Below are 23,534 nucleotides of genomic sequence, written 5' to 3'. Positions count from 1 at the left end.
GCCCAGCGGCCATGGCTCACGGGCCCAGCCGCTCCGCGGCATGTGGGATCTTCCCGGACCGGGGCACGAACCCACGTCCCCTGCATCGGCAGGTGGACTCTCAACCACTACGCCACCAGGGAAGCCCATTCTGATTTTTGATCCTTGAAATATAAACTGTTATTCTCTTTCCAAGTTTTTAGGATTTTCTCTACTCTCAGGTTCTGAAATTTCAATGATGTGCTTTGTTCTGGATGTATTTTCATCCACTGTTGTTGGCTACTCAGTGGGCCTTCTCTATCTGGAAATTTATGTTTTTCAGTCCTGTAAAGTTTTCCTGAAAAATTCCTTGACTCATTTCCTTCCCTACATTTTCTCTGTCTTCTCTTTCTGGTATTTTATGATTCCAGTGTTGACCTCCTGAAGAAGTCTTTATTGTTTCTCTCCCGTCTTCCATTTCTCTGTCTTTTGATCTGTTCTGAGGGCAACTGCTTCAACTTTTTGTTCCACCTGCTCAGTTGAGTTTTTCCACTTTTGCTGTCATGTTTTAAATCTTTGTTCTCTGAATTGTATCTGTTCTTGTTTCATGAATGCAATATAGTTCTTATTACTCTAAGAATTAATGGCAGGGCTTTTTATTTTTGTTTTTACATTTTCTTCTCCCCAAATGGTTTCCATTTCCTCCAAGTCAATTTTTCCTGTTTGTATTGGTTTCTGTCTTCCACAGTAGATAGAGTCTTTCCTCCAGTGCTGGGTGTTCCTTGGTTATCTGCTCATGCATCTAAGAATCTCCAAGCCTATACCTGTAAATGGGGCCTGTCGGGTTTATGGGTGAAGGCGGGGCAGATTTCCCAGAGATGTTCTACAATCTCTTTGGCAGTCTCCTTTGTAACCTGTAAGGGTCTGATTGCCTCGAGCTATACAGTCATTTATTCTCCCAAGGAATGTACCCACACCTTCAGACATGTGGGTAAGCGTCCCCTCCAGAGATACACATACCACCCCTTTTTACCCTCTTCAGAGAGACCTTCTAGTCTTCTATCAGGGTGAACAAGGCAGATGCCAAGCTGTGTGGAGTTGCAGAAGGCATCTAGGGAGCTCACTGCCTCTCACACACCTTCTTCTCCGTCTTCCTTCTTTTGGTTACCCTCTCTGGACCCCCAGGTTCTAGAGGTCCATGGTGCAGCAAGCTCCTTAGACTTCTGAGGATTCTCTGTTATAAATCTGACTGGTTCTTGGTTTTCCCCACTGCAGTCTTGGGTTTGGTTGCCTTGCGTCTACTAAATGTTTTCATCCATCAGCTTTCCCACTTCCAAAATGTTACTATTGTCTTCTCTCCTGCTTCCCTGTTCTTTAGGATTTACCTTTTTTAAAATTATTTTTTGCAGTGTTAGTGGAGGTTTAAGAGGAAGTAAAATTAAAACTTATGTTTAATCCACTAGTGTTACCTGAAGGTCTATAGATGCCTTTTATTTATTTTTAAATTTATTTATTTTTTATTTTTGGCTGCGTTGGGTCTTCGTTGCTGTGTACGTGCTTTCTTTAGTTGCTGCGAGCAGGGGCTACTCTTCATTGCGGTGCGTGGGCTTCTCATTGTGGTGGCTTCTCTTGTTGCAGAGCATGGGCTCTAGGCACGTGGGCTTCAGTAGTTGCAGCGCACAGGCTCAGTAGTTGTGGCTCGCGGGCTCTAGAACGCAGGCTCAGTAGTTGTGGCACACGGGCTTAGTTGCTCTGCGGCATGTGGGATCTTCCCAGACCAGGGCTTGAACCCATGTCCCCTGCATTGGCAGGTGGATTCTTAACCACTGCACCAGCAGGGAAGCCCTATAAATGCCTTTTAAATATATCTCATCTTTACCTTGAAAGCTTCCCGTTTTCCCAAGGTGATATGACATACCCTGGCAGACAGAGATGGCTTAATGAATAAATACTGATAACATCTAAAGGTGGTTAAAAGGGGAATTCCCCGATGGTCCAGTGGTTAGGACTCGGTGCTTTCACTGCTGGGGCCCAGGTTCAATCCTTGGTCAGGGAACTAATAAGATCCTGCAGGCTGCACAGCGCAGCCCCCAAAATTAATTAATTAATTAATTAAAGGTGGTTAAAAAACAGAAGCACTAACACCCAGCAGTGGCAAAGTGAAACACACAGTGGACAGGAAGCTGGTACACCTCGATTATGAGAAGGCCAGTGACCTTGGACAAATGACAAGGTCATTGGACAAACCTTGGACAAACCCTCCCTGGTTCTCAGTTTCCACATCTGAAAGAAAAAGAAGTTGGACTCAATCATTTCTAAGGCTCCTTCCAGTCCTAGATGCTATGTAGTTTTCCCTGAATTCTAAGAGAGAAAAGTGGAATTCAGCTCCTTAAAGCAAGATCTGCGTCCTGCTCATTTCTTACTTCCAGAGTTAGCACATGATGTGGCCACGTGAAAAATTCTTTTTGAAATCAATGAAACTAAGTAAGTAACCATTCCTTATTTGGTTTGTACTGAATAGGGAGTAGCCACCGTACCTCTTAAAAGAAGTATTTTATCCTTCCTCCTGCTCAGAAGAGCTTTCTTTTTATTCTTTTGTTTCTAGTTGTCCCCATGGCTTTGCCAACTAAAGTTCTAAGTGCCCACCGTAAATCGCTGAATCTTGTTGATTCTCCTCAGCCACTCCTAAAAAAGGTAAAGTATTTAGAATCACTTTTTCAAAAAGTGTAATGTTCTTTGGTGCTGGTGTGGCCCCAAGAACTCTTTTAAATGGTTCAACTCAAAAGAGCACATTTCTTGGTATCCAGAACTTTCAGGATTAGAAGTTCTGGGTTTTGATGTGCACCCACTCACTTAGCTGTCTGGCTTCTGGTTTGTGTCAGTATGCACACTGAATCTGATGCAAACCTTTATATTTTGCGTGTAGAAGATGGCTACTGACATCCTGCCTACTCATCAGAATCTGTGTCACATTTGAGGAAATGAGCTAGCTCACTACCAGCCCTGTTCTATCTGTGCCAGCCAGCCAAAGCCGGGCTACTGGCGGAGCAGGGCACAAAACCAGAAAAAGATTCCTCTGGAGAATAAAATCCCAGGGTGTTCCCCACTAGTTCCCATAATTTGTTATTTTATCCAAAGTTCCCTTTGATTTTATCATCGGAAAGATTCAGCGTCTGTTGGAGACTATTTTAACCTAACCACAATTTTAGGTTTTTTAAAATTCACATATTTTTTGGTGTGTTTTGCCTTCAAAAAATTTTTATTGAAGTTTAACATATATAGAGAAAAGTATATAAAATATAAGTATAGAGCTCAATGAATTATCACTGAGCCAAAAGACCGGTGTGCGTAACAAGCGCCCTTTGTGTCCCTCCCGGTCGCTTCCTCCCCCTTCACTTGAAAGGTAACTGCTAGCATGAATTCTAACACCAGGGGTTGGTTTTGCCTGTTTTTGACCTTTACATAAATAAAATTTACACATATTTTAACCTGTTCAGTTCAGTCTCTTGCAGACATCCACTAACACAATGATCCACTGATCAAATATAAACAAAAAGCCCCAAAAGATACAATGAAAACCTGAAGCATAGCACAGCAGCAGAGTTCCGAGACCAGGTTGGCGTGTCGCTTCCTGATCTTCTGGAAGTTCGCATGCTCAGCCCCCATCCCCTGCTTTTTGGCGTTTGTATGGACAGGCCCCCGAAGATGACTTCCGGTTTCCCAGAGATGACCACGGCAACGTAGACTGTGAGAAGCTGGCTGAGCAGCTAAAAGATTGTTCGAACCTACAGGACCAAGCGGACATTCTGTACATTCTGTATGTAATAAAGTAAGTGGGTGGTCTTCACTAGGTTGAGCTTTCTCTATTCTCCTTGCTCTTTGTCCTAGGCTTCTTGGCCTTCCAGCAAGCCACATCATGGTCATAGTCACCCAAGCTACCCAGACTCACCGTGAACAGACTCCCATCCCCTTCTCTACCTACTAGTGTTGCCCTCCCAAGATGAGAAGGCTGGGTGAGGCCAGGATCTCACCATTTCCTGATGTTAGGCTTCTGTTTCAAATAGACAGAAGACGACGCAGCCCTCTCGGTGAGACTCACAGGCACTGGGAAGCCCCCAAGCACTTGGCAGAATGCGTGGTGATTCATTCCCCTCCCTGCCAACTGAGCTCTATTGCAAGAGAATCTGGCCTTGAAACGTTCTGGGCCATACTTCTGGGGTTTTCCATCTCTTGACAGGGGTCCTGGCTGGGACACAAATCTCTCTGGACAGCATGGGGTCACTGTTCACAACCTCCTCAGCGAGCTCTATGGAAAAGCTGGCTTGAACCAGGAGTGGGGTCTGATCCGCTACATCTCTGGCCTACTCAAGAAGAAAGTGGAGGTTCTGGCTGAGGTCAGAGCAACCATGCACGTGAAGGGTGTCTGTTTGTCCTTTCTAGCCCAGTACCCTCTTCCTATTATGAAAGCTGGAGGCAAGCACCTCCATTTGTAAAGGAAACGCGTTGTTTAATATACAGACGGAGCTGGTCCTTCTGTCCTGACCGCCCACTGCTCTTGGAAGACAGGCGGAGGAAGTGAAATTCAAGTTGATTAGTTTTGTTACTTCTTAGCGGCAGAAAAGGGTTTACCAAGAAATAAAATGAAAATGCTCTGTGGCCCGGCACCCTCTTAAACAGAGCTCTCTTTTTTCTGCACATCTGCAATACAGTCATCATCAGTATTTTAACCCCAAGGCCCTGCAAAATCCAGAATTGCTTTCTGTGACATTCAAGTTCTTTTTTTGCCCATTCATTCATTCATTTATTTATTTATTTTATGACTGCATTGGGTCTCCGTTGCTGCACACGGGCTCTCTCCAGTTGTGGCGAGTGGGGGCTGCTCTTCATTGTGGTGCGTGGGCTTCTCATTGCGGTGCCTTCTCTTGTTGCAGAGCATGGGCTCTAGGCACGGAGGCTTCAGTAGTTGTGGCTCATGAGCTCTAGAGCGCAGGCTCAGTAGTTGTGGCGCACGGGCTTAGTTGCTCCGCGGCATGCGGGATCTTCCCGGCCCAGGGCTCGAACCCGTGTCCCCTGCATTGGCAGGCGGATTCTCAACCACTGCGCCACCAGGGAAGCCCCCAAGTTCACTGTTTTAGTAAGGTGATGGTATTTATTATATGTGAATAATGGGGAAACTGGCAATTTAGGACTGTAATACGGTCATTAACTCTTAACATCAGTATTTTAGGACTCACAGCAAGTCATCCTCCTTATGGAATATCAGGGAATCCAGTGTGTTTGCTACAGGGGGTGAGCATAAAATACCCACTAATAGGCCCTGCAGAGCCAGGTCCAGGGCCACATTTTGGGGACACAAAGATCACGGGGACCCAACTCTGGCTGGGTTGCTCAGTCTGGGGTCTGTGTATGAATTTTCAAATAAATAGAATCATGGGTCATAAAGTTTGTAAAGGTAAATGTCTGTCTTACTGGCAGTGATCCTTCCCCACCGGCTTTGCTAATCTTTCTCCCCCTCACCCTTTTCCTAAATGTGTAGGCCTGCACGGACCTGCTGTCGCACCAGAAGCAGCTCACGGTGGGCCTGCCGCCAGAACCCCGGGAGAAGACCATCTCTGCGTAAGTCTTCAACCTGGGGGCCTCAGGGTTGGGGGTTGGTACCTGGGGGGAAAACATCAGTGCTGTCCGCCATTCAGGAAGAGTCTTTTTATAGACACTGTCACTCGAGCATTTCCAGCAGGAAAATGAGGATATTCCATAGAGGACTAGGAGGCATCTTTCATGGTGTTTGTGTCCTGATGCTCCTTCCTAGGCCTCTTCCCCCCGAGGAGCTCACAGAACTCATCTACGAAGCCAGCGGGCAGGACATCAGCATCGCCGTCCTCACACAGGTCAGCTGGCCACGGAGGGGCAGGGCTATCTCTGGGCAGCAGGGGCTTCTCCGCCACCAGCTAGTCTCTGAAGCCCTGTCTCCACGTATGTCTGTGTCAGGAGATTGTGGTTTACCTGGCCATGTATGTCAGGGCACAGCCCAGCCTCTTCGTGGAGATGCTCAGGCTCCGGATTGGACTCATCATTCAGGTGATGGCCACGGAGCTGGCGCGGAGCCTGAACTGTTCAGGTGCGATTCTGATGCGCGGCTCCCACAGCTTCTGCACCCATCCGCCCCTGGGGAGCCCTGCCCAAGTATTCTGGAACCAGGGCTTCTGAGCCTTTGGGTGGGCTCGTGGCTTCACCAGATTCTCTCGTTCAGATGTAACTTCCACCAAACCATCCAGCACAGGGCGTTGAATTTCATAGGTTAGGGAAAATGAGGCACTAGAATCTTCTGCTCTGCTCCTGACAGCTGAGTTCCTTACTGTTTCTCCTTGTGGTAAGATGTCACTCCCCATTTCATAAAACCTCTGCTGGGAGAAATCCTACCAATTTAAATATGTAAATCAACTGCAAGATGCATTCCAACATTGGGGGTTATTACAGTGTGAAAAATTATGCATCTGAGTTAAGAAAATATACAACTTAAATAGCAGCATTTAGAATCACCAAGGATCAGTACCTTTCACTTCTGAAGCAGTAGAGAGGTAATCCTGAGCAGGGAGACGTCCCACAGTACCCTTTGTCTCCACCACCCCCCCATGCCCACGCGACTCTACCTTCCCCTGCCACCAGTCCTGTGTCGGGACACTTACACGATGTTTGTTTTTAGGAGAAGAAGCTTCTGAAAGTTTGATGAACCTCAGCCCTTTCGATATGAAAAATCTCCTACACCATATTTTAAGTGGAAAAGAGTTTGGTGTTGAAAGAAGCGGTAAGTAAATGCCCGTCTTACTGAGGGGAGGGGGTCAGAGGGGGCTTGACTGACATGTGCAGTGTGGCCTGGAACTGCTTCATTTCTATACAGATCAACATCAGTAAACGCGATTCGGGACATAATGTTTGGGTATAAGGTTCCTACTTCACTGAGATGGACAGAGTTCTAGGTTTAAGGTTGTGACTTGCAGGGCTTTGTGACCCCTCGTGGGCTGGCTGGGAGAGCTGTGGTCCCATGTGGGCGTGGTGCACACCCTGGCCTGCGGCCTCCCTCCTTCTGCAGTTGGTCCAGGCACTGTCACTTGTGCACAGGGGTTAGGAGCAGGTGAGGTGACCAAGGTGTCAGCATGCAAGGGCTGTCTTTTCCCAGCACCTGAGTGCCCCACCTTTAGTGTGGGTTGGTTTTCAGTTAGACCCCCATCACCCTTCGTGGGCCCAGATAAAAGCCCTCCGCGGCTTCACAGCACCTTCTTGCTGAGTGTGTTTGCCTCGTCCCCTTCTTGCTCTCTCTCACTTTTTGTCTGTACTGGAACCCTGTTTGCAGTGCTAGGAAATATAATCGCCCAAGTCCTGGTGGAATTCTGTTCTCAAATGCTCCCTAATTATAATTGAAGCAATTATCATTTACCCTCCTCATAATAAAGTGAAATGATTTGCAGACACATTTGTGGACTTATTTCATCAAGCCAAAGTAATGCAGTGTGGGCTGTCATTCTTTTTATTTAATAAGGACATTGGGTACTTCGGATCTTTTCTTTAGAGTGGGAGCCAGCAGGCAAACAAAACCGGCATCGTGCGATCAGATGTGTTTTGGTGGGTTTTCTCCTTTCCTGAGGAATGCTCAAGATCCTTTTCCAAAAGTAATTTCCAGTTCTTTCAAGTGCACAATCCTTGAAGTGTAAATATATAAGATTAATATTTAATGTGTGCTGCTCATCAAAATATGTGGTTTGACACAGATAATTACTAAAAATTGTTATTAGATACAAAGCTAGAGAAGCTTATGAAACCAGGAACAGAGTAATGTCACTTGAAACCATAAATATGTCTAATTGCAAGCAAGGCCAGAAGAGGTTCTGTCTTTTTGCGTGTAGCATCATTTGTTAATTGTCCTTTGTAATTGTTCAATTTTTATAAATCAGGAAACTCAAATAGTCTTAGAATTTTTATTATATCCTGAGATGTCTGAGATGAGTATTTTCAGCTAATGCCCACCCTATACAGGCCCCACTGTAGCTTCCCAGACCCCTTTGGGTTCTGTTTTCCACTCTCCCGGTGTCCCTCCTCCCTCTCTGGCGAATCGTCGTGTCTCCTTTGTGGGTCCTCCCTCTGTGCTGTTCTTTGGCCCCTTATTTGTCCCTACTCCTCTGGGCAGTGCTCTACTCCCATGGCTTCGGGGGTGGGGCGGCGTGGGAAGACAGGGCATGCAGAGGATGCTGCCCGAGGAAATGACCTTAGAGTCGGGCCTGCAGAAGGAGAGGACACACCTGGCAGAGGGGAGCAGGCGGGCCAGGAGGGAGCTGCCTGTGCAATGTGCAGTGCTGAGTGGCTGGCCTGGAGGGGACAGCTAAGAGGGGCGGGTGGGCTCAAGTCGGTAGGGCTTTGTGTGCCCCTGTGAGGCTTTAACCTGAAGACAGGGCTTTTAACCTGAAGAAGGATTCCAAGTGGACAGTAACATGGTCACACGTGCCTTTAAGAATGATCGTTGTGAGCACACCGCGGAGAACCGGTTAGTGGGGGCAGGGCGGGCAGCAGAGTGGAGCCAGGTGACGGATCCTCCCTGCCCCTTCTGTGTGTCTTCGCCACCTCCAGCCTTTGGTCGGCTTGTTCTCCCAGGACTTCCCTCTCCGGCCCCAAGGCTGGACCTTAATTAGGTGGTCTCAGTTTTCTGCAAGGAAGGGGGGGTGCATTTGGAGAAGTAAAAAATTATTTTAAAAAACATATCCAAATCATTGAAGGGTTTTCTGGCCACTCTGTTTTCTGCATGCTGCTTAAGTGATGTTCACTCTGTCACCCATTCACTCAAACACATATTGAGCCTGTGCCGTGTAGCAGGCGCTGCCCCAGGTGCTGGAAACAGAGCGCTGGCCAGGGCAGACACGGCCACCTGTAACGGAGTGCATGGTCGAGTGGGAGAGGGAGACGTGGATAAAAATAAGCACATGCGGGCTTCCCTGGTGGTGCAGTGGTTAAGAATCCGCCTGCCAATGCAGGGGACACGGGTTCGGTCCTTTGTCCATGAAGATCCCACATGCTGTGGAGCAGCTAAGCCCGTGTGCCACAACTACTGAGCCTGTGCTCTAGAGCCCGCGAGCCACAACTTCTGAAGGCTGCACACCTAGAGCCCGTGCTCAGCAACGAGAAGCCACCGCAATGAGAGGCCCGCGCACCGCAACGAAGAGTAGAGTAGCCCCCGCTCACCACAACCAGAGAAAAGCCCGCACGCAGCAACGAAGACCCAACGCAGCCAAAAATAAAATAAATAAAATAAAATAAAATAAGAAATTAAAAAAATAAGCACATGCATGTATTCCTCTCAGGGTGGACAAAATATTGTTTCTAAGAACCATGTGTGTTTCCCCTCCAGTGCGGCCTATCCATTCCTCCACGTCCAGCCCTGCCATCTCCATCCATGAGGTGGGACATACTGGAGTCACCAAAACCGAGAGGAGTGGCATCAACAGGCTGAGGAGTGAGATGAAACAGGTAAGAAGAGCTCTGGGCGCCAGGAAGGAAGTGGCCTTCCTATCTGGGCTCAACTCAGAAAGTGATAGAAACCCAAGGCATGCAGGGTACAGCCTGCTTTGCAAAGGATGTGCCATCCCTTCTGTCCTGGAATCTGAACACACCCTGTACTCAGACATCCCAGAGCCACTCACGTGCACCCACACATGCTCATCCTTAACGTTAAGGTGTTAATGCGAGCATTCTGGAAAATACCCTTCCCCGTGTTTGCCTGTTGCCGAGAACTGGTCCTTCAAATGGATCACATCCATTTAAACAGTAGAGCCGCCCAAAAGGTAACTGAATCTTCTCTCCATGAAATGTGTCCTTCAAGTGAAACAGAGAGAGGAGTCTAGAAATGGAATGGAATGCTCGTGATACCTTTATTGTCCACCATCCACAGGTGTCTCTTTTGTGCTCACCTTTATTTAATTCACAATGAATTCCTTCTCAACTGATCCCACAGGACTGCAAGTCAACGGCCTTTCAGTCCTAATGTGCCAGTTACTGTGGTAGGACTTGACAGTGATCTACAGTAGGAAATAGTTTCCTTCTGACCATGACCTGCAGTGAGAGACGCACTCGGATGTTCTTCTCCATTTCAAATGATGACTCAGTAGATTGAGTCTGTGAGGCACTGAGGGTCACACCCTGCATCTGGAGCAACATTTCCTTGGATAATCTAGAGGGTGATAGTAGTAGTAAGGCATCCTTGATTTGAAACTGGTTTTTGTTTATTTTCTGATGTATTTTTACTTTCAGATGACTAGGCGATTTAGTGCTGATGAACAGGTGAAACGTCTTTGTCTTGTTTCCTCCTTTACTGTGCTTCATGTTCTTTCTGGCTTGAATGGGGAAAGGAAGGCTGTGAGTACAGAGAGTCTGAGTGCGTGGAGAACGGTTCTGCGCATCCAACATGCTTGGGTGGAGGGGACTCTGCGGGCTGTGGGAGGCAGCCCTGGGGACAGGCAGAGCACTGGACTTGAAAGCAAGAGAAATGACCTTGCCCTGCGCCTTACAACAAATCCATGTATCAGACTCTTGGATTTTACAGGAGGGTATGTGAAAGAGATGGTCCCGGGTTCTGCCTCGGCAGGAGTTTCTGTTCAAAAAAGGGGAAGAAATAGGGACAAGTAGATTGTGGTCACTGATTATAGCAGTAGAAAGAATACTGCTACTTCCTGTCCCTAGATTGCCTGGGGGAATTTAACCCTGGAAGGAAAAAAAAAATGTAAGGATACTGTTCTTTTATGTCACCCTTGTGACATACTTCCTTCGCCTCCTCCATCCAGAAGATCAGAGTCCCTTTCCTAATGATTTAATGTCTCTGTGGGAGAGCTCAGAGGAGTCATATAGTGACACGCGGATTCTCTGTGTTGTCCCAGGGAAAAACGTCCGTGCTGTCTCATTCGAATTTATGCTCTTTCCGAGTAAGGAACAGATTTTCCAAACATCTTCCTTTGCCCACCACTCGGTGGCACCGTCCCTCTTGTTACCTACCTCCTGATGGCAGCTGACTGTGGCTGAATATGGGTGGTTCCTTCCGTCTCCATTTAATGTTGTCCTTGCATGTTATGGGGACAAAATGATCACCTTTTTTCTTTGATGGGTTTAGATTCAGTTAGCCAGGACAAGTTTTGTATTTGGCCACTTACGTCAAAGAAATTTATATTCTCTTTCCAAAATTAACATAAAAGATTAGCATTTCATGGCTGGGAGTTTGGAAAATAAGTCGTGTCCTAACTTGATGAGGCACCCTCCACATCTGACTAGATATGGGAACACTTCACACTCAGAGAAAGCATTTCCCGGGACCTCTGTTGCGCGAGCCCAGAGCTCTGCCCGCTGCGCTGCAGGCCATCTGCCTGGGGTGTGGGGGGGGTGTGTGAGTGAGAACTTCTGGCCACCCGCATCCTCTGCCTCTTCCTTCCTCGGCTGTTTCTGAGGCTGTTCTATGTTCCTTCTCTCTGCATGCATCCTTTGGTGTCACTGCACGTGACTGAGTGGCCTCTCTTTGTTTTGTAGCTCTTTTCTGTGAGCCAGGCCCCATCCGGCAGCGCCCGCTCCTCCGAGTCTGTGGTAAACAGTGTGTCCCAGCCAGTGTCCTCTTGGCCACCTCCTTCTCGTTTACGGTGTCTCAATCCTCTCGTTGCCCTTCTCGCGCCCCCCACCACCTCCCTAACTCCCGAAGATGTGGACAGGTTTAAGTGTTTCCACTTGACTATGATTATGAGTAGAGGCGAGAAAGCAAGCCGAGAACTTGTGGAGCCGAGCTCTGCTTTTCCGTCTTGAGCTCTCTGCTTATGCTCCTCGGTGGGGTGTGACTGAGGAGCACTTTGCTCACCAATTCCCAGGAGCTTCTGGAACTTTCGAGGCAGTGGTTATGCGCCTTTCTGTTGAGTCATGGGGGTGAACCGCTGCCTGCACGTGCTGATTGGCACTTTGTATGCAGAATGCCCCCCGCTTGGCTTGAGGCCCCAGATGAGATGGAGGACTAGGAACTGTTCTAATTGCAGAGGCGAGTCTGAATCTTCCTCCCGAAACTGGAAGCAGAAAACCAGCTGAGTCATCGATGAGTGTGGCTGTAATTACTTTTATTTGTATCTAATTGTTGCCATATTTAAATGGCAGTAATGAGCCCAATGGAATAACCCAGCCTAACAGCCTTTTCAAAATAAGATCCGACGAAGTCACAATGCACGCTCCAAGAAGACTCCTGCCCTGCTAGCCTGCTTAACATTGGGATTTCATTTTTTAACCTTTAAATTTGATGTGGCACACTGAGAAATGAAAGCGCCAGATAGTCCAGAGCAAAGATAATGTGTAAGGATGAAGGTTATCTCTTCCCTGGCCCAGAGGCCAAGGGGTGAGAATCCATCCACGGGAAGAAAGCAGGTGTGAGCTCTGCCGCAGGGAGGTCGCCGCTGAGGGAACCGCTTTCAGGCCTGGTCTCAGGCCCCTCCGGGAGCCTCTCAGAGCTGCCTCCGCAGTCGTGGGCGGGCCTGCAGCTCCCGAGGCAGAAGCAGAACTGCTGGCCCTGCCCCAGTGCTTCCCTCGTGGAGGCCGGAATAAATCCAGCCTCGGGGAGGAGGTGGGAAGGTGGTGATACCCCTCCTGCTTCAGCAAAGGCTCCCGGCTCGGAGGCGGTCATGGCCCCAAATTAGGCTAAAGCGCCGTGCTGAGAACAGGCAAAGTAGAAAGCGATTGGAAAGGAAGGTGGAAATACTATAGTCGCTGAGGCCCCTCCACAAACGTGGGTTCCAGCCTTCCCTCCTTCCAGGGCTCCAGAGCCTTGCCCTGCGCTGTGTCGTGTTCTCGTGGCGGCTGCACCGCAGGGGAGTGACCACCACTCTCCACGGCACCGCAGGAGGAAAGCGGTCACTGTGGCGTTGGTCTCCGTGGGCTGCGGCGCCCGAGGAGTCACCTCCTCCAGGTCCTCTCCGTGGGCTGCGGCGCCCGAGGAGTCACCTCCCCTCCAGGTCCTCTCCGTGGGCTGCGGCGCCCGAGGAGTCACCTCCTCCAGGTCCGAGGCCTCCCCAAGCCCTCCAGCAGCAGTGCCTGCTGACCCCACTGCCGGGCGTGCTCCCAGGGTTTCCCACATCTGCACTCGGGGTGCGCACCTGTGCCCCGCTGCTCAGATGAGGCTGAGCGCGCTCGCGGCGAGTTAGAGACTAGAGCAGCCGGTGTGGAGTCGGGATTCGCAGCCCCCCCCCCGACCCCGCCCCCTGACCTGCTCGCCCTCTCCGTTGGGTCAGGGGCCTCTGATGCTGTACTACCTCTTGGGGGCTGGGAGGAGTGCACGGAAGGAGCTCAGTAAACGAACCGGGGCAGGAAGGAGTGAACCCAGCTGGTGGCGGTGACTAGTTTACGGAGCTGCCCTCTCGGTGACCAGCACTGCCGTGGGGTGCCGGCCGTGAGGCTTCTGAAGGCCGCGCCTTTTCTGTCTTGCAGAGGTCCAGCACCCCATCCTCACCCACGGGCACGTCATCGTCAGACTCAGGTGGGCATCACATCGGCTGGGGGGAGCGGCAGGGCCAGTGGCTGCGCAGGAGAAGGCTGGACGGGGCCATCAACAGGGTCCCCGTGGGATTCTACCAGAAGGTGTGGAAGATCCTTCAGAAGGTGAGCTTGGCCACTGTGCTGCATTCCATAGGCACTGGTGCTCAGGCGTGCCGGCACCTACGGGTAGCAGGCGGCTGCAGAACAGGTGCATAACCCCCAACCTTAGGTAGCTCACGGCCTAGAGCAGGGTTTCTCCCCCCTCGGCACCACTGACATTTGGGGCTGGGTAATTCTCACTTCCGGGGCTGCCCTGTGCATTGTGGGATGTTAAGCGACATCCCTGGTCTCCACCCGCTAGATGCTGGTAGCACCCCCTCCCCCAGTGTGACAACCAAAATGTCCCCAGACGTTGCCGAGTGTCCCCTGGGTGGCAAACTGCCACTGGTTGAGAAACGCTGGCTGGAAGCCCAACAAGATAAGGTGGCAGCCCAGGTTGTGGGGGGCCACCTTTGACGTATTTTAGGAATGCAGAAAAGTCAGAAGGTAGGCAGGAACCAGAGAAGGCAGGGAAAGCTCTGGATGAAACGCCGTAACCCGGCTGACCCAGGACGGCCGCAGGAGCCACACCCCTTGGTCCCTGCACCACCTCCTGTCTCGCTCCCACATCAGCCTCAGAGCGTCCCGGTGTCTCCCTGGGCCCCACCAGAGGGACTGTCTGCCTCCATTAGAAGCTTCTGTGCAAACCAAGAACCACAGGCAGGACCGAGTTTTTCCCTAAACTATTTTTGTTAGCTCATTTCACAGTAGAAGAGGTGAGGAGAGAAAAGGCATCCCTAAGACCCCGTACTGCAGCCCCTTCCCAAAGCCACAGCCCCCGCCCCATTCGGCTGCGTTATGTCCCCTGTGAGGTCTTTCTCGTGGAGCTGGGCATGGAGAGGTCAGAGGGGTCCCTGTCCTCACAGCTGAACTCCGGTCCCCACGTGGGGGCAGGGCCCGAAGAGGCCTCGTGTCAGGAGGAAGGAGCGTTTGCTGCCGCTGCATCCTCAGCCCACTGGGGCCGGAGGCGGCGCAGCTGCTGTCTCCAGGGCACAGGGAGTCAGGAGGCAGCCCGTGAGCCCAGAACTGTTCCTGGGGCTGGGCTTCCACCGGCTTCATACCAAGACGCTTTTATTATGAAAAAGCAGCATTTTGTATTGAGCCAGCGCTGGTTATTTATATACATGGGTGTGCGTGTGCGTGCATGTGCTCTAGTCTTTTGTGATTGGTGCTTATTATAGAAATCTCAAAAATAGATGCCTGCAAAGGCATAGAAGTATCACTTCGCCAGCAGGAAACATGCACATCTCCCTTTATCTGGCACCAAAGGGGGCCTCTCAGCCGCCAGGGCCGGGGTGCCGAGTGAAACTCGGAGCTCCCACAGAGGAGGACCCGGCAGCTCCCTGGGGCGTTGTTCGGGTGAGATCTGAACGATGCGTGCTGGTTCCCTAGAATTGTTCCATCGAAAAACACAGCCTGTGGGCAGTGAGAACAAGCCCTCTAAAAATAACTCCGACAGTCTGGCGTGTTCCAGTCCTCGTGCTGGCTTCCAGGGCAGAGCGACTTGAGTGTGTGCGCGCCGTTTTTAATCACGTCCTGGAATCTGACAGAAATGTGAAATGCGTGTTCTGCCTCCAGTGCCACGGTCTGTCCATCGACGGTTATGTGCTCCCATCCTCGACGACGCGAGAGGTAGGATGGGAAAAACCCGAACGCCGTGAGTTTTCACCAAGTGCTTTATTTCTTGGACTCTGACCACTCGCCCTTCTTTCATGCTTGTTACATACAGACAGGGGCATTTGTAGATCCACTCTTTCTAGACACTTAACCCTCAAGTTTTGCAAAGTTTTTTACCCCACATTTGTTAGCCTCATCTTTTCTCTTTCCCCTCAGAAACAGCATGTCTGGACTATCGACACCTTTAGATTTGTTTTTGAAAACTCTCTTAAGAGAAGAGCAAAGTTGCATGCCATGCTCATGGGACCCACGGCAGAGAACAGTTATCTTCCCTGGTTTCTTTCCCCCATTCATTCTTTTAAAAAAATTGATCTTTTAGTTTTTACACCACCCAGGGCACCATGCTATGCACCACAAGGAATAATGAAGAAAGAGAAATAAGAAACGGCCTGCCCCTGGAAGTCGCAGTCCAGCGGGATAGGTGACTAATGCTAGGACAAGGCTGACTGTCGCCCAGGGCAGAGCTTTCCGCTTCCTGCTCCAGAGGAGTCCTGTGGGCAGAATTAGCAAAGTGGCCAGAAAGGAGGCAGCATTTATGCTGAGCCACTGGGTGCTGTGGGCAGCGTGGGTGACAGGACTGTTCACTCGTGACCCCCTGCTGGTCCCTTTGGCAGATGACCCCACAGGAGATCAAGTTTGCCGTCCACGTTGAGTCGGTGCTGAACCGAGTGCCGCAGCCTGAGTACCGGCAGCTGCTGGTGGAGGCCATCATGGTGCTGGCGCTGCTCTCGGACACGGAGATGAACAGCATTGGGGGCATCATCCATGTGGACCAGATCGTGCACATGGCCAACCAGCTGTTCCTGCAGGACCAGGTGGGTGTGCCCAGAGCCCAGGCGGGGGACCGAGGCAGGCAGCCGGGTTGGCTGGCATTTATCTCTGTCGAGGCTGGAGATCCTGTGACCAATAGGAAAGAATATTCTCGAATAAAGATAATGTCATCACAGATGGTGGGAAAATGTCAACCGTTTGGTTTGAAAATGGCACAGTGGCCACTGGGAGAGCTAAAGACCTTTGGAGATGGACAGGCCCGTTTCAGCATAGGTTCTAGTGCCAGCACCAGCCTCGCGACGTGTCTGGCCCCAAGTAAACCAACCACTTAGCCGGCACCAAAGTCGAGCTAGAAGAAGCCGTCCTCTCATCCTAGAATCAGTGATGTGCTGCCAACTCGGGCGGGTGGGGACACGGTGCCCAGAGCAGAGGCCATCTGTCCCCCTGTTAGGCTGGGAGCGCCAGCTCTGCTCACGTGTTGCCTCTGCCCTTTCCTGCTGCAGATGTCGATCGGTGCCACGGACACGCTGGAGAAGGACCAAGCCACGGGCATTTGCCACTTCTTTTACGACAGTGCTCCCAGCGGGGCTTACGGGACAATGACCTACCTAACGAAGGCAGTGGCTTCTCATTTGCAGGAACTGCTGCCCAATTCAGGCTGCCAGATGCAATAGGGCCTCGGTGCTCTGAGTCTGTCACTTTCTCATGGGAACTTTCTTGTGTTCCCCAAGAGCCCCTGTGCTGTCACAAAAGCATTTCCCATCAGAAGCACTGGCAGGGAGGAGATGGCAGCGACACACCTGAAAGCAGTATACGTCCAAGCCGCAGAATCCTGTGCCCGCCCCGAGGAGCACCCTGGAATCATCGTCTTAAACTTTCCAGCAAAATGAATGTGTCACAGCATCTGGTCTCCTGGAGTCTGAGGAGGTATCGGAAATTGGTCTCTTCTGAGTGCAGAGTGAAGGGAGAAGGCAGCTTAAGTTGGCTTTCGCAGAGTTACCGAACAGGTTCAATGAGCTAGTAACACATCTTCAAGATGGAAAGATCCTTCCAGCAGCTGCGGACCTTGACAAGGGGCACATCTTAACAGGGTACAGTCTGTCTGTGGGTCAAAATGTTTGTTTAGCAAATAGAACAACAACTTACTCTGCAGAGGTTTGGTTTTCTTGTGCCTTGCTTTCCTTCTTGGCCTGTTGCTGTCTTATTGGCATAGCTACCTGCCTTTGCGCGACAATTCTCTTTCACCAAGATTTAGAAAATGGCTCCCACTTAACTTTGGCTCATGGTCTTCAAGGATTTTATCTTGGCCACCCGTGAGTCAGGGATTTCTCCTGCCTTATGAAAAAAATCCCACATCATCTTCCAGAATCTAACCCCCCCCCCCCCCCAAAAAAAAGGCAGAGGAGAAGCCAACTCTTCTTATAGCTGAGCCAACTGTTGTTTTGGGGCTGGCGTAGGCAGGGAGTCCCTCTGGAAAGCCTGTGCCCCCCGCCCCTCTCATGGGGTGATGGCCGGCAGGGAGCGGCACGTCCGCCGTGTTCTGGGGGAGCCACGTGATGAGTCTGCAGCACCAGACGCCACAGAAGTGCATGGTGTGCTTAGAAACAAACAGTGCTTCCCTCTGCGGCAGAGCCAGGCTGGGGCCTCAGGTCCTTCTCACAGCAGCACTTTTGCCTTAAGGCTCTCGGGTGGGGTGTGGCTGGAGGCCTTGAATGCAGAGGAGTGAGGACAGATCCTGATGGGGCAGGGCCTCGCCAGTCTTTCTTTGCCAAGGTCCTGATGGATGGACTTTCTCTCCAGGCGTCTTACGGGGATGGGGGGTGGGCATGACTCACAACAGGGAAAACCGTTTCTGTGAATAATGGACTCTGCAGGACAGTCACCTGGTGGCCTCATGGTGCGCTCGGGCTGGTTGAGAGTGACGGCTTAGATTGTTGATGACTCTGCCTCTGAAATGGAAACTTGGCCACTGGATCTTTGCATGGAAGTTTGCGTGAAGGTGGAGAAAGCCGATGCTCAGGCTGCTTTGAGAGGACAGCAAGGTGCCCGGTGCCCCTCCCTCAGAGTCTAGATGCAGCACTGACCAGTATTCTTTTTTTTTTCTTTTTTTTGTGCGCTACGCGGGCCTCTCACTGCTGTGGCCTCTCCCGTTGCGGAGCCCGGGCTCCGGACGCGCAGGCTCAGCGGCCACGGCTCACGGGCCCAGCCGCTCCGCGGCACGTGGGATCTTCCCGGAGCGGGGCGCGAACCCGCGTCCCCTGCATCGGCGGGCGGACTCTCAACCACTGCGCCACCAGGGAAGCCCTGACCAGTATTCTTGAAGCAGAGGAAAGGCAGGGAGGGTTCCTGCTAAAGAGCCTCGCTTCCGTCCAAGCCAAACACTTTGTAGTTGCCCCTGGGGGAGAGAGTCTGGAACACGAGTCTTGGCTCACTTACCCGCTCCGTGGTGCACGGGACATCAATGCCTTAGCTTCATATTTGTTTGAAACCATAGTATTTCCCTTGCTGAGGTACAGAGTAGTTACATAAAGAAAAGTGCCCCAAATCTCTCTCAATTTCTGCTCCAGTGGACTCCCGCACCCCCCCCTTCCTATTACTGTCGGTATGTCAAACCTTTCTCCTCAGATTACTAGATGGTTCCTTCCGTCATTCGTCGGCACGTGTGAGATGCTCTGTCTGTGACTCGGTGCTCAAGGCCCTCAGCCTGCGCAGGAAAGCCAACGTGAACAGATGACCAGGCTTTAGCCTGGTGGGGGTGGGGGTGGGGGGGCGTGACGGAGCTGGACGAGGGCCGGCCCAGAGCCCTGCCATCGGCATGGCAGATCCCAGAGACGGCGTGGGTGGCCTGGCGCCGGGCCCCCTGAGCCCCCCGCAGTGCCCGGAGCCTTCCTGTTTGTGCCCCGTCTTCCCTTGGAAGCCTGTTTGCTCGCATTTGCCTCGGCGGGTCCAGGGACGTCACAGCCACCCACGTTTCGTAGTCGCATTTTCATGGCCTTTATTTCTGGCGTCTTTAAGACATGCTCGACATAAACAAGACTCATGTCATTCACCAGATAGACTCCCTGGTGGATCATTTCAAACACAGATAATGTAAGAAAGGTACAAGCCGCTAAAGGCACAGTTGCTCCTTGGGCAAAAGCTCGAGACGAGTTACAGCCCTCCAGAATGAGCCAGGTGCTAATTTAGAACGATCACCTGCCTGTGGGTGACGCGCAAAGCCGCAGATGCTGTGTCTGGGCTCACCAACCGAGACGCGGGCGGCCAGGAGGAGAGCCATAATAAGCAATTCAACTGAGCCTTCGATTCACTCTTTTGAAACCTCTTTCAAATGAAATCCTGAAATAGTACCACATTTCCACAGGCATCAAGCTGTCAGCTTCAAAGAAGAACAGGCTTCTGAGGCTTGATCCCTTTCACGAGCAGCTGAGGCCCACACCACCAAGAAGAGGAACAGATGTTCGAGGGGGATGGGAGAGGCCTGTCCTGCCACCATCCTGGCCTCTGCGGATGGGCCCAGGTTTCCATACCAGGGGCCCCTGGCACCTTGGGGCTGGGCAGCAACAAAGACCCAAAAGAGCCAAAAATAAATAAATAAATAAATAAATACATAAATTTTATATGAAAAAAGAAGAACTTGAATGTCATAGAAAGCAGTTCTGGATTTTGCAGGGCCTTGGGGTTAAAATACTGATGATGATTGTATTGCAGATGTGCAGAAATAAGAGAGCTCTGTTTAAGAGGGTGCAGGGCCACAGAGCATTTTCATTTCATTTCTTGGTAAACCCTTTTCTGCACCTAAGAAGTAACAAAACTAATCAACTTGAATTCCAGTCACAGGAAGCCAGATATGCCCAGTAGCAACCCAGACTGGGCTGGGGGAGCAGGGAAGCTGTCCGGTCAAGCCAGCATCTCCCCAGTGGACATCAGTCCGGAGGTCAGAGCGTCTGCAACTCTCCTGAGGTGCGGCGAATAAAAGGAGAGATCGTTACGCAATAGCTGCCTGGATAGAGAGGATATAAATGCTCCTTATGTAAAAAAAGAAAGAAAAAAGACCAGAAGATCAGGAGCCAAGAGAAACAAGTTTGTCAGTTGATTGATGCCATTTATTTCTGGACAAGAAGACAGGTGGCTCGGCCTCCCTTGATGCAAATTACAGCAGGGCAGCTCAGTTCTGTTGACTTGCACGGGAGTCTGGCAAATCGCTTTTGTCTTCCCTGCTTCCTTGTTGTCAAAAGGTACAAAAGCCTCCCACCCCCTCCCTTGGTGCCATCATCTTTCAAGGTGACTCTTATGCTTTTGAAGTCCCTGCCATCTGTTCTGTACAGCTCTGCACTTCGCATGTTCCCAGAATGCCTTCTGTTCTCCCGGACTTGGCCACTGATAACTGCTTGTGAGGGGAAGGTAGAGCCACACTGCCACCTTCTTAGAGCCCAGTGTCCCCTTGTTCCCTCAAAGCCATGTAGGAGAAGCCGTATCCTTAAGTTACCAAGAGAATTCTCCGAGGGAGGAAAAAAACCACCTGAAACCGCAAGAGAGACTATTCTCAAGCCTAATGCACACAGTGTTTAATAGTTTGGGAGAGGGAAAAATCCCATCAGAAAACAACTGTGTATGTTTTTAAGGAACATATGTGCAGTTTTGGCAAAAATGCCCTCTTAGAAGGACTGGAATCGTCGGAACCATTGAACTCTGAAGTCACATGATTCCTCCCTCTGTCTTGTTGCAGTATGTCAGCTATTCTGAAAAATGAATTGCTCAAGAAGGCACTTACTGGGGGCCTATTACAGTATTACCCAGGCGTCACTCGGCCCACAGGATACGGACCAGCGCGGCAGGATGAAGACACGCCTGTCTCGTTTGAGAAGACCTCTAAGGAGGCACGTCGTCCGGCGTCCCATGGAAACGTCCCTAGCACTGCTCCACCAGGACAGCCACGTGTCGGCCCTCAGTCCTGAGCGTCCTTGACCCGTCTCAGCGGGGTGGCCGCCAGACGCCTCCAGCTGGTGGGCTAAGGGTGCGGCCCCAAGCTACTTCTGAAATGGGCACGGGGCAATGGTTACGCTTTCCATTTCTCCTTTTTCAAAGACCTTTCCAGATACAAGCCCAGGATAGAATTGCCAAGGAGAATTCATAGTCCCTGGCTCTATTCTCTCATGGCCTCTGTGTCACCTTTCACCACTGTGTCAAGAGTTTTTAGTTGCAAATTACAGACAGCAACTCTACCTGGGTAGGAAACACGTTTCTTAAAGGATATTGGATAAGTCACATGATCGCCAGACTTGGCGACTCCCCAGCCAAGAACAAGGCCCCACGTCACCGGGCTCACACCCTGGATCTTACACCACAGATGCCCCCAACGCTGACCAATGTCACTAGGACCACCGCCTCCTCTCTTTCGGAAACTATTTTAAATATAGAGGCTGCCACCTGTCAGCAGAGTAGGTTTCATACAGTCACTAGCTGTCGAGTCAGACTGGCAGGTGTGTTCCATCAGCTGGGGCGGGGTTGTCAGCTGAGAGGGAGGTTGGAAAAACCAGTATCTGAGACTTCCTCCTCCTCAAGTGGAGGTGGGGCCGGCTTCATAACATGGGGGACCACCCCCCCAGACCCAGAAAGGGCGTTCTGATGCTGAGCATCTAAAACTAAGCGTCCACTACAGCCAGGCCCCTTGGCTTGTATTCCTCTGTCCAGAGAAGCAGGACATGTGCTCTCCCGGGGTCTGCCCTTTGGCGAGGCTTGGTCAGCAGGAGTGAAGAGGGTGTGCACAGCAGGCGGCCAGTGCCACCTCTGGGCTCAAGCTGGACCAATCACAGCTTCTCTCTGCCTGTAGAAATGTTTCTAAGTCATAGGGGCTGGGTCGCTGCTGCTACCCGGCCTGCACAGCAGACCACCTCCTGCCACTCAGCTTCCAAGGAGCTGTTGCAAAGCTCCCGGCATACCAGCCCAGTCCTGGCAGCCTTTTCCTGGACCCTCTGAGTGACAGCCCATCTGGGACAAGACGCAAATGATTGTCTCATCTTTCCTTCTAAGTCTTTAGCCAGCTGGGGGATTTAAAAATAAAGAGTTGGAACTGATTCGAAGTGTAAGCCTGTGTCCTGACAGTGTGAATAAATTCCCCCAGCTGTCACCGAGGTTCCATCCCTGAATTCTCGCAAGCATCCGAGCCACTGTCTCCTGAGCTCCAGAGAGCCCAGCCGCGGGGGCGAGTCGGCCTCTGGCGCTCCCCCCCCTCCCTCCCTCCCTCTCTCCCTCTCTCCCTCCGTGGCAGCTCCGCCGAAGTGCTCTCCCCCTCATTAACCGCAGAGCTCCATCTGGAGTGAAAAACGGCCCAGCAGGCGCCGAGGCGGTCTCTGTGCCGGAGATGAAGCCGGGCTTGGCGGCCCTGGCGGTGCAGAGCACTGGAGCCTGAGCTGACCTTGCAGCCCGAGTCTCCAGAAAGGTCTCTGGGCTTTTCATCCCCTAAAGCAGCGAGCTGACGTGTGCTACGGTGATCACGCACACGCACACGCACACACACACACGCCGGAGATGAAGCCGGGCTTGGCGGCCCTGGCGGTGCAGAGCACTGGAGCCTGAGCTGACCTTGCAGCCCGAGTCTCCAGAAAGGTCTCTGGGCTTTTCATCCCCTAAAGCAGCGAGCTGACGTGTGCTACGGTGATCACGCACACGCACACACACACACACACACGTTTCTGTCCCCAAGTCCCCTGAGACCAGAGATGGCTTTTGTGCCGTCAGCACACATTTATGCAGCTGGCGCTGTGCTCAGCAGGCTGGGACACAGCAGCGCACGCCTAGCAAAGGCAAGAGACAAAATAAGCAGGTCAACAGGGGGAGGGGGGTCAAATCAAGAGCCCAGAGCAAAGGGTTCACTCTGAGCACGGGGCCAGTAGAGAATCTGCAGAGTAAACTCACCAGCCCTCCACCAGGACCGCCCTGTTTTCTCAACGATGACGACACGGGAAGAAAAAGAGAGGGCAGCCCCAAACCCTCCCCTGGGTGCAATGGGCCTCCCTCCCCAAGCAGGTCAAGGATGAGTAAGATACCCACCTGCAAAACGTTCTGGGTGATGGGGCAGGAGCTTCTCAATAATGTACTGGACCTCGGCCTATAGCTGTCTGAACCCAGCGTGGGGGAGGGGGGAGGGGGGTGGGGTGCAGGGGAGGGCACGGGGCCAAGCCCATCTCCCTGTCTCCATGTAACTCGGCCAAGGGGGCTGAGAAGCCAACTCCCAAGTCCTCCTTCCTCTCCTGGCCCAGATGATAAATGAATGAGCAATTAGATGCATAATGTGTCAGGGGATGACAAGAGGCTGGACAAGATTAAAGCAGACAAAGAGGGCAGGGAGGCCTGGGGGCAGCGGGGACTGTCATATGGGATGAGTAGACAAGACCCTTGATAAGGCAGGATTTGATCAGAGACCTGGAGGAAGTGAGGGCCTGAGCTCAGGGGAAACTAAGGGGAAAAATGTGCCAGATTGAGGGAACAACCAGTGCAAA

The 23,534-nt window shown here is 51.4% G+C and overlaps 1 protein-coding gene across 12 annotated transcripts in view; it reads left to right on the top strand.

Annotated features, from left to right (window-relative positions):
* Positions 1 to 17,189, top strand: part of PHKA2 (phosphorylase kinase regulatory subunit alpha 2) — a 58,260-nt gene extending 41,071 nt beyond the window's left edge. For 3 of the 12 annotated variants that reach the window (XM_028482897.2, XM_028482894.2, XM_028482893.2), the window contains 14 exons: positions 2,564 to 2,652; positions 3,654 to 3,787; positions 4,196 to 4,352; positions 5,495 to 5,574; positions 5,768 to 5,846; positions 5,947 to 6,076; positions 6,662 to 6,763; positions 9,353 to 9,471; positions 10,252 to 10,281; positions 11,515 to 11,568; positions 13,441 to 13,611; positions 14,980 to 15,219; positions 15,879 to 16,079; positions 16,539 to 17,189. In XM_028482897.2, the coding sequence (XP_028338698.1) occupies positions 2,564 to 2,652; positions 3,654 to 3,787; positions 4,196 to 4,352; positions 5,495 to 5,574; positions 5,768 to 5,846; positions 5,947 to 6,076; positions 6,662 to 6,763; positions 9,353 to 9,471; positions 10,252 to 10,281; positions 11,515 to 11,568; positions 13,441 to 13,611; positions 14,980 to 15,219; positions 15,879 to 16,079; positions 16,539 to 16,709 (1,757 nt within the window). In that variant the 3' untranslated portion in view covers positions 16,710 to 17,189. Of the gene's footprint in view, positions 1 to 2,563; positions 2,653 to 3,653; positions 3,788 to 4,195; positions 4,353 to 5,494; positions 5,575 to 5,767; positions 5,847 to 5,946; positions 6,077 to 6,661; positions 6,764 to 9,352; positions 9,472 to 10,251; positions 10,282 to 11,514; positions 11,569 to 11,941; positions 12,056 to 13,440; positions 13,612 to 14,979; positions 15,245 to 15,878; positions 16,080 to 16,538 lie in introns of those variants that run through there. The other 9 variants (XM_007106923.4, XM_028482895.2, XM_007106924.4 and 6 more) reach the window with 9 other exon arrangements.
* Positions 17,190 to 23,534: the final 6,345 nt, after the last annotated feature.

Source organism: Physeter macrocephalus, chromosome 21, assembly GCF_002837175.3.
Source record: "Physeter macrocephalus isolate SW-GA chromosome 21, ASM283717v5, whole genome shotgun sequence".
Taxonomy (NCBI): Eukaryota; Metazoa; Chordata; class Mammalia; order Artiodactyla; family Physeteridae; genus Physeter; species Physeter macrocephalus.
This window is presented reverse-complemented; position numbering and strand designations above follow the sequence as displayed.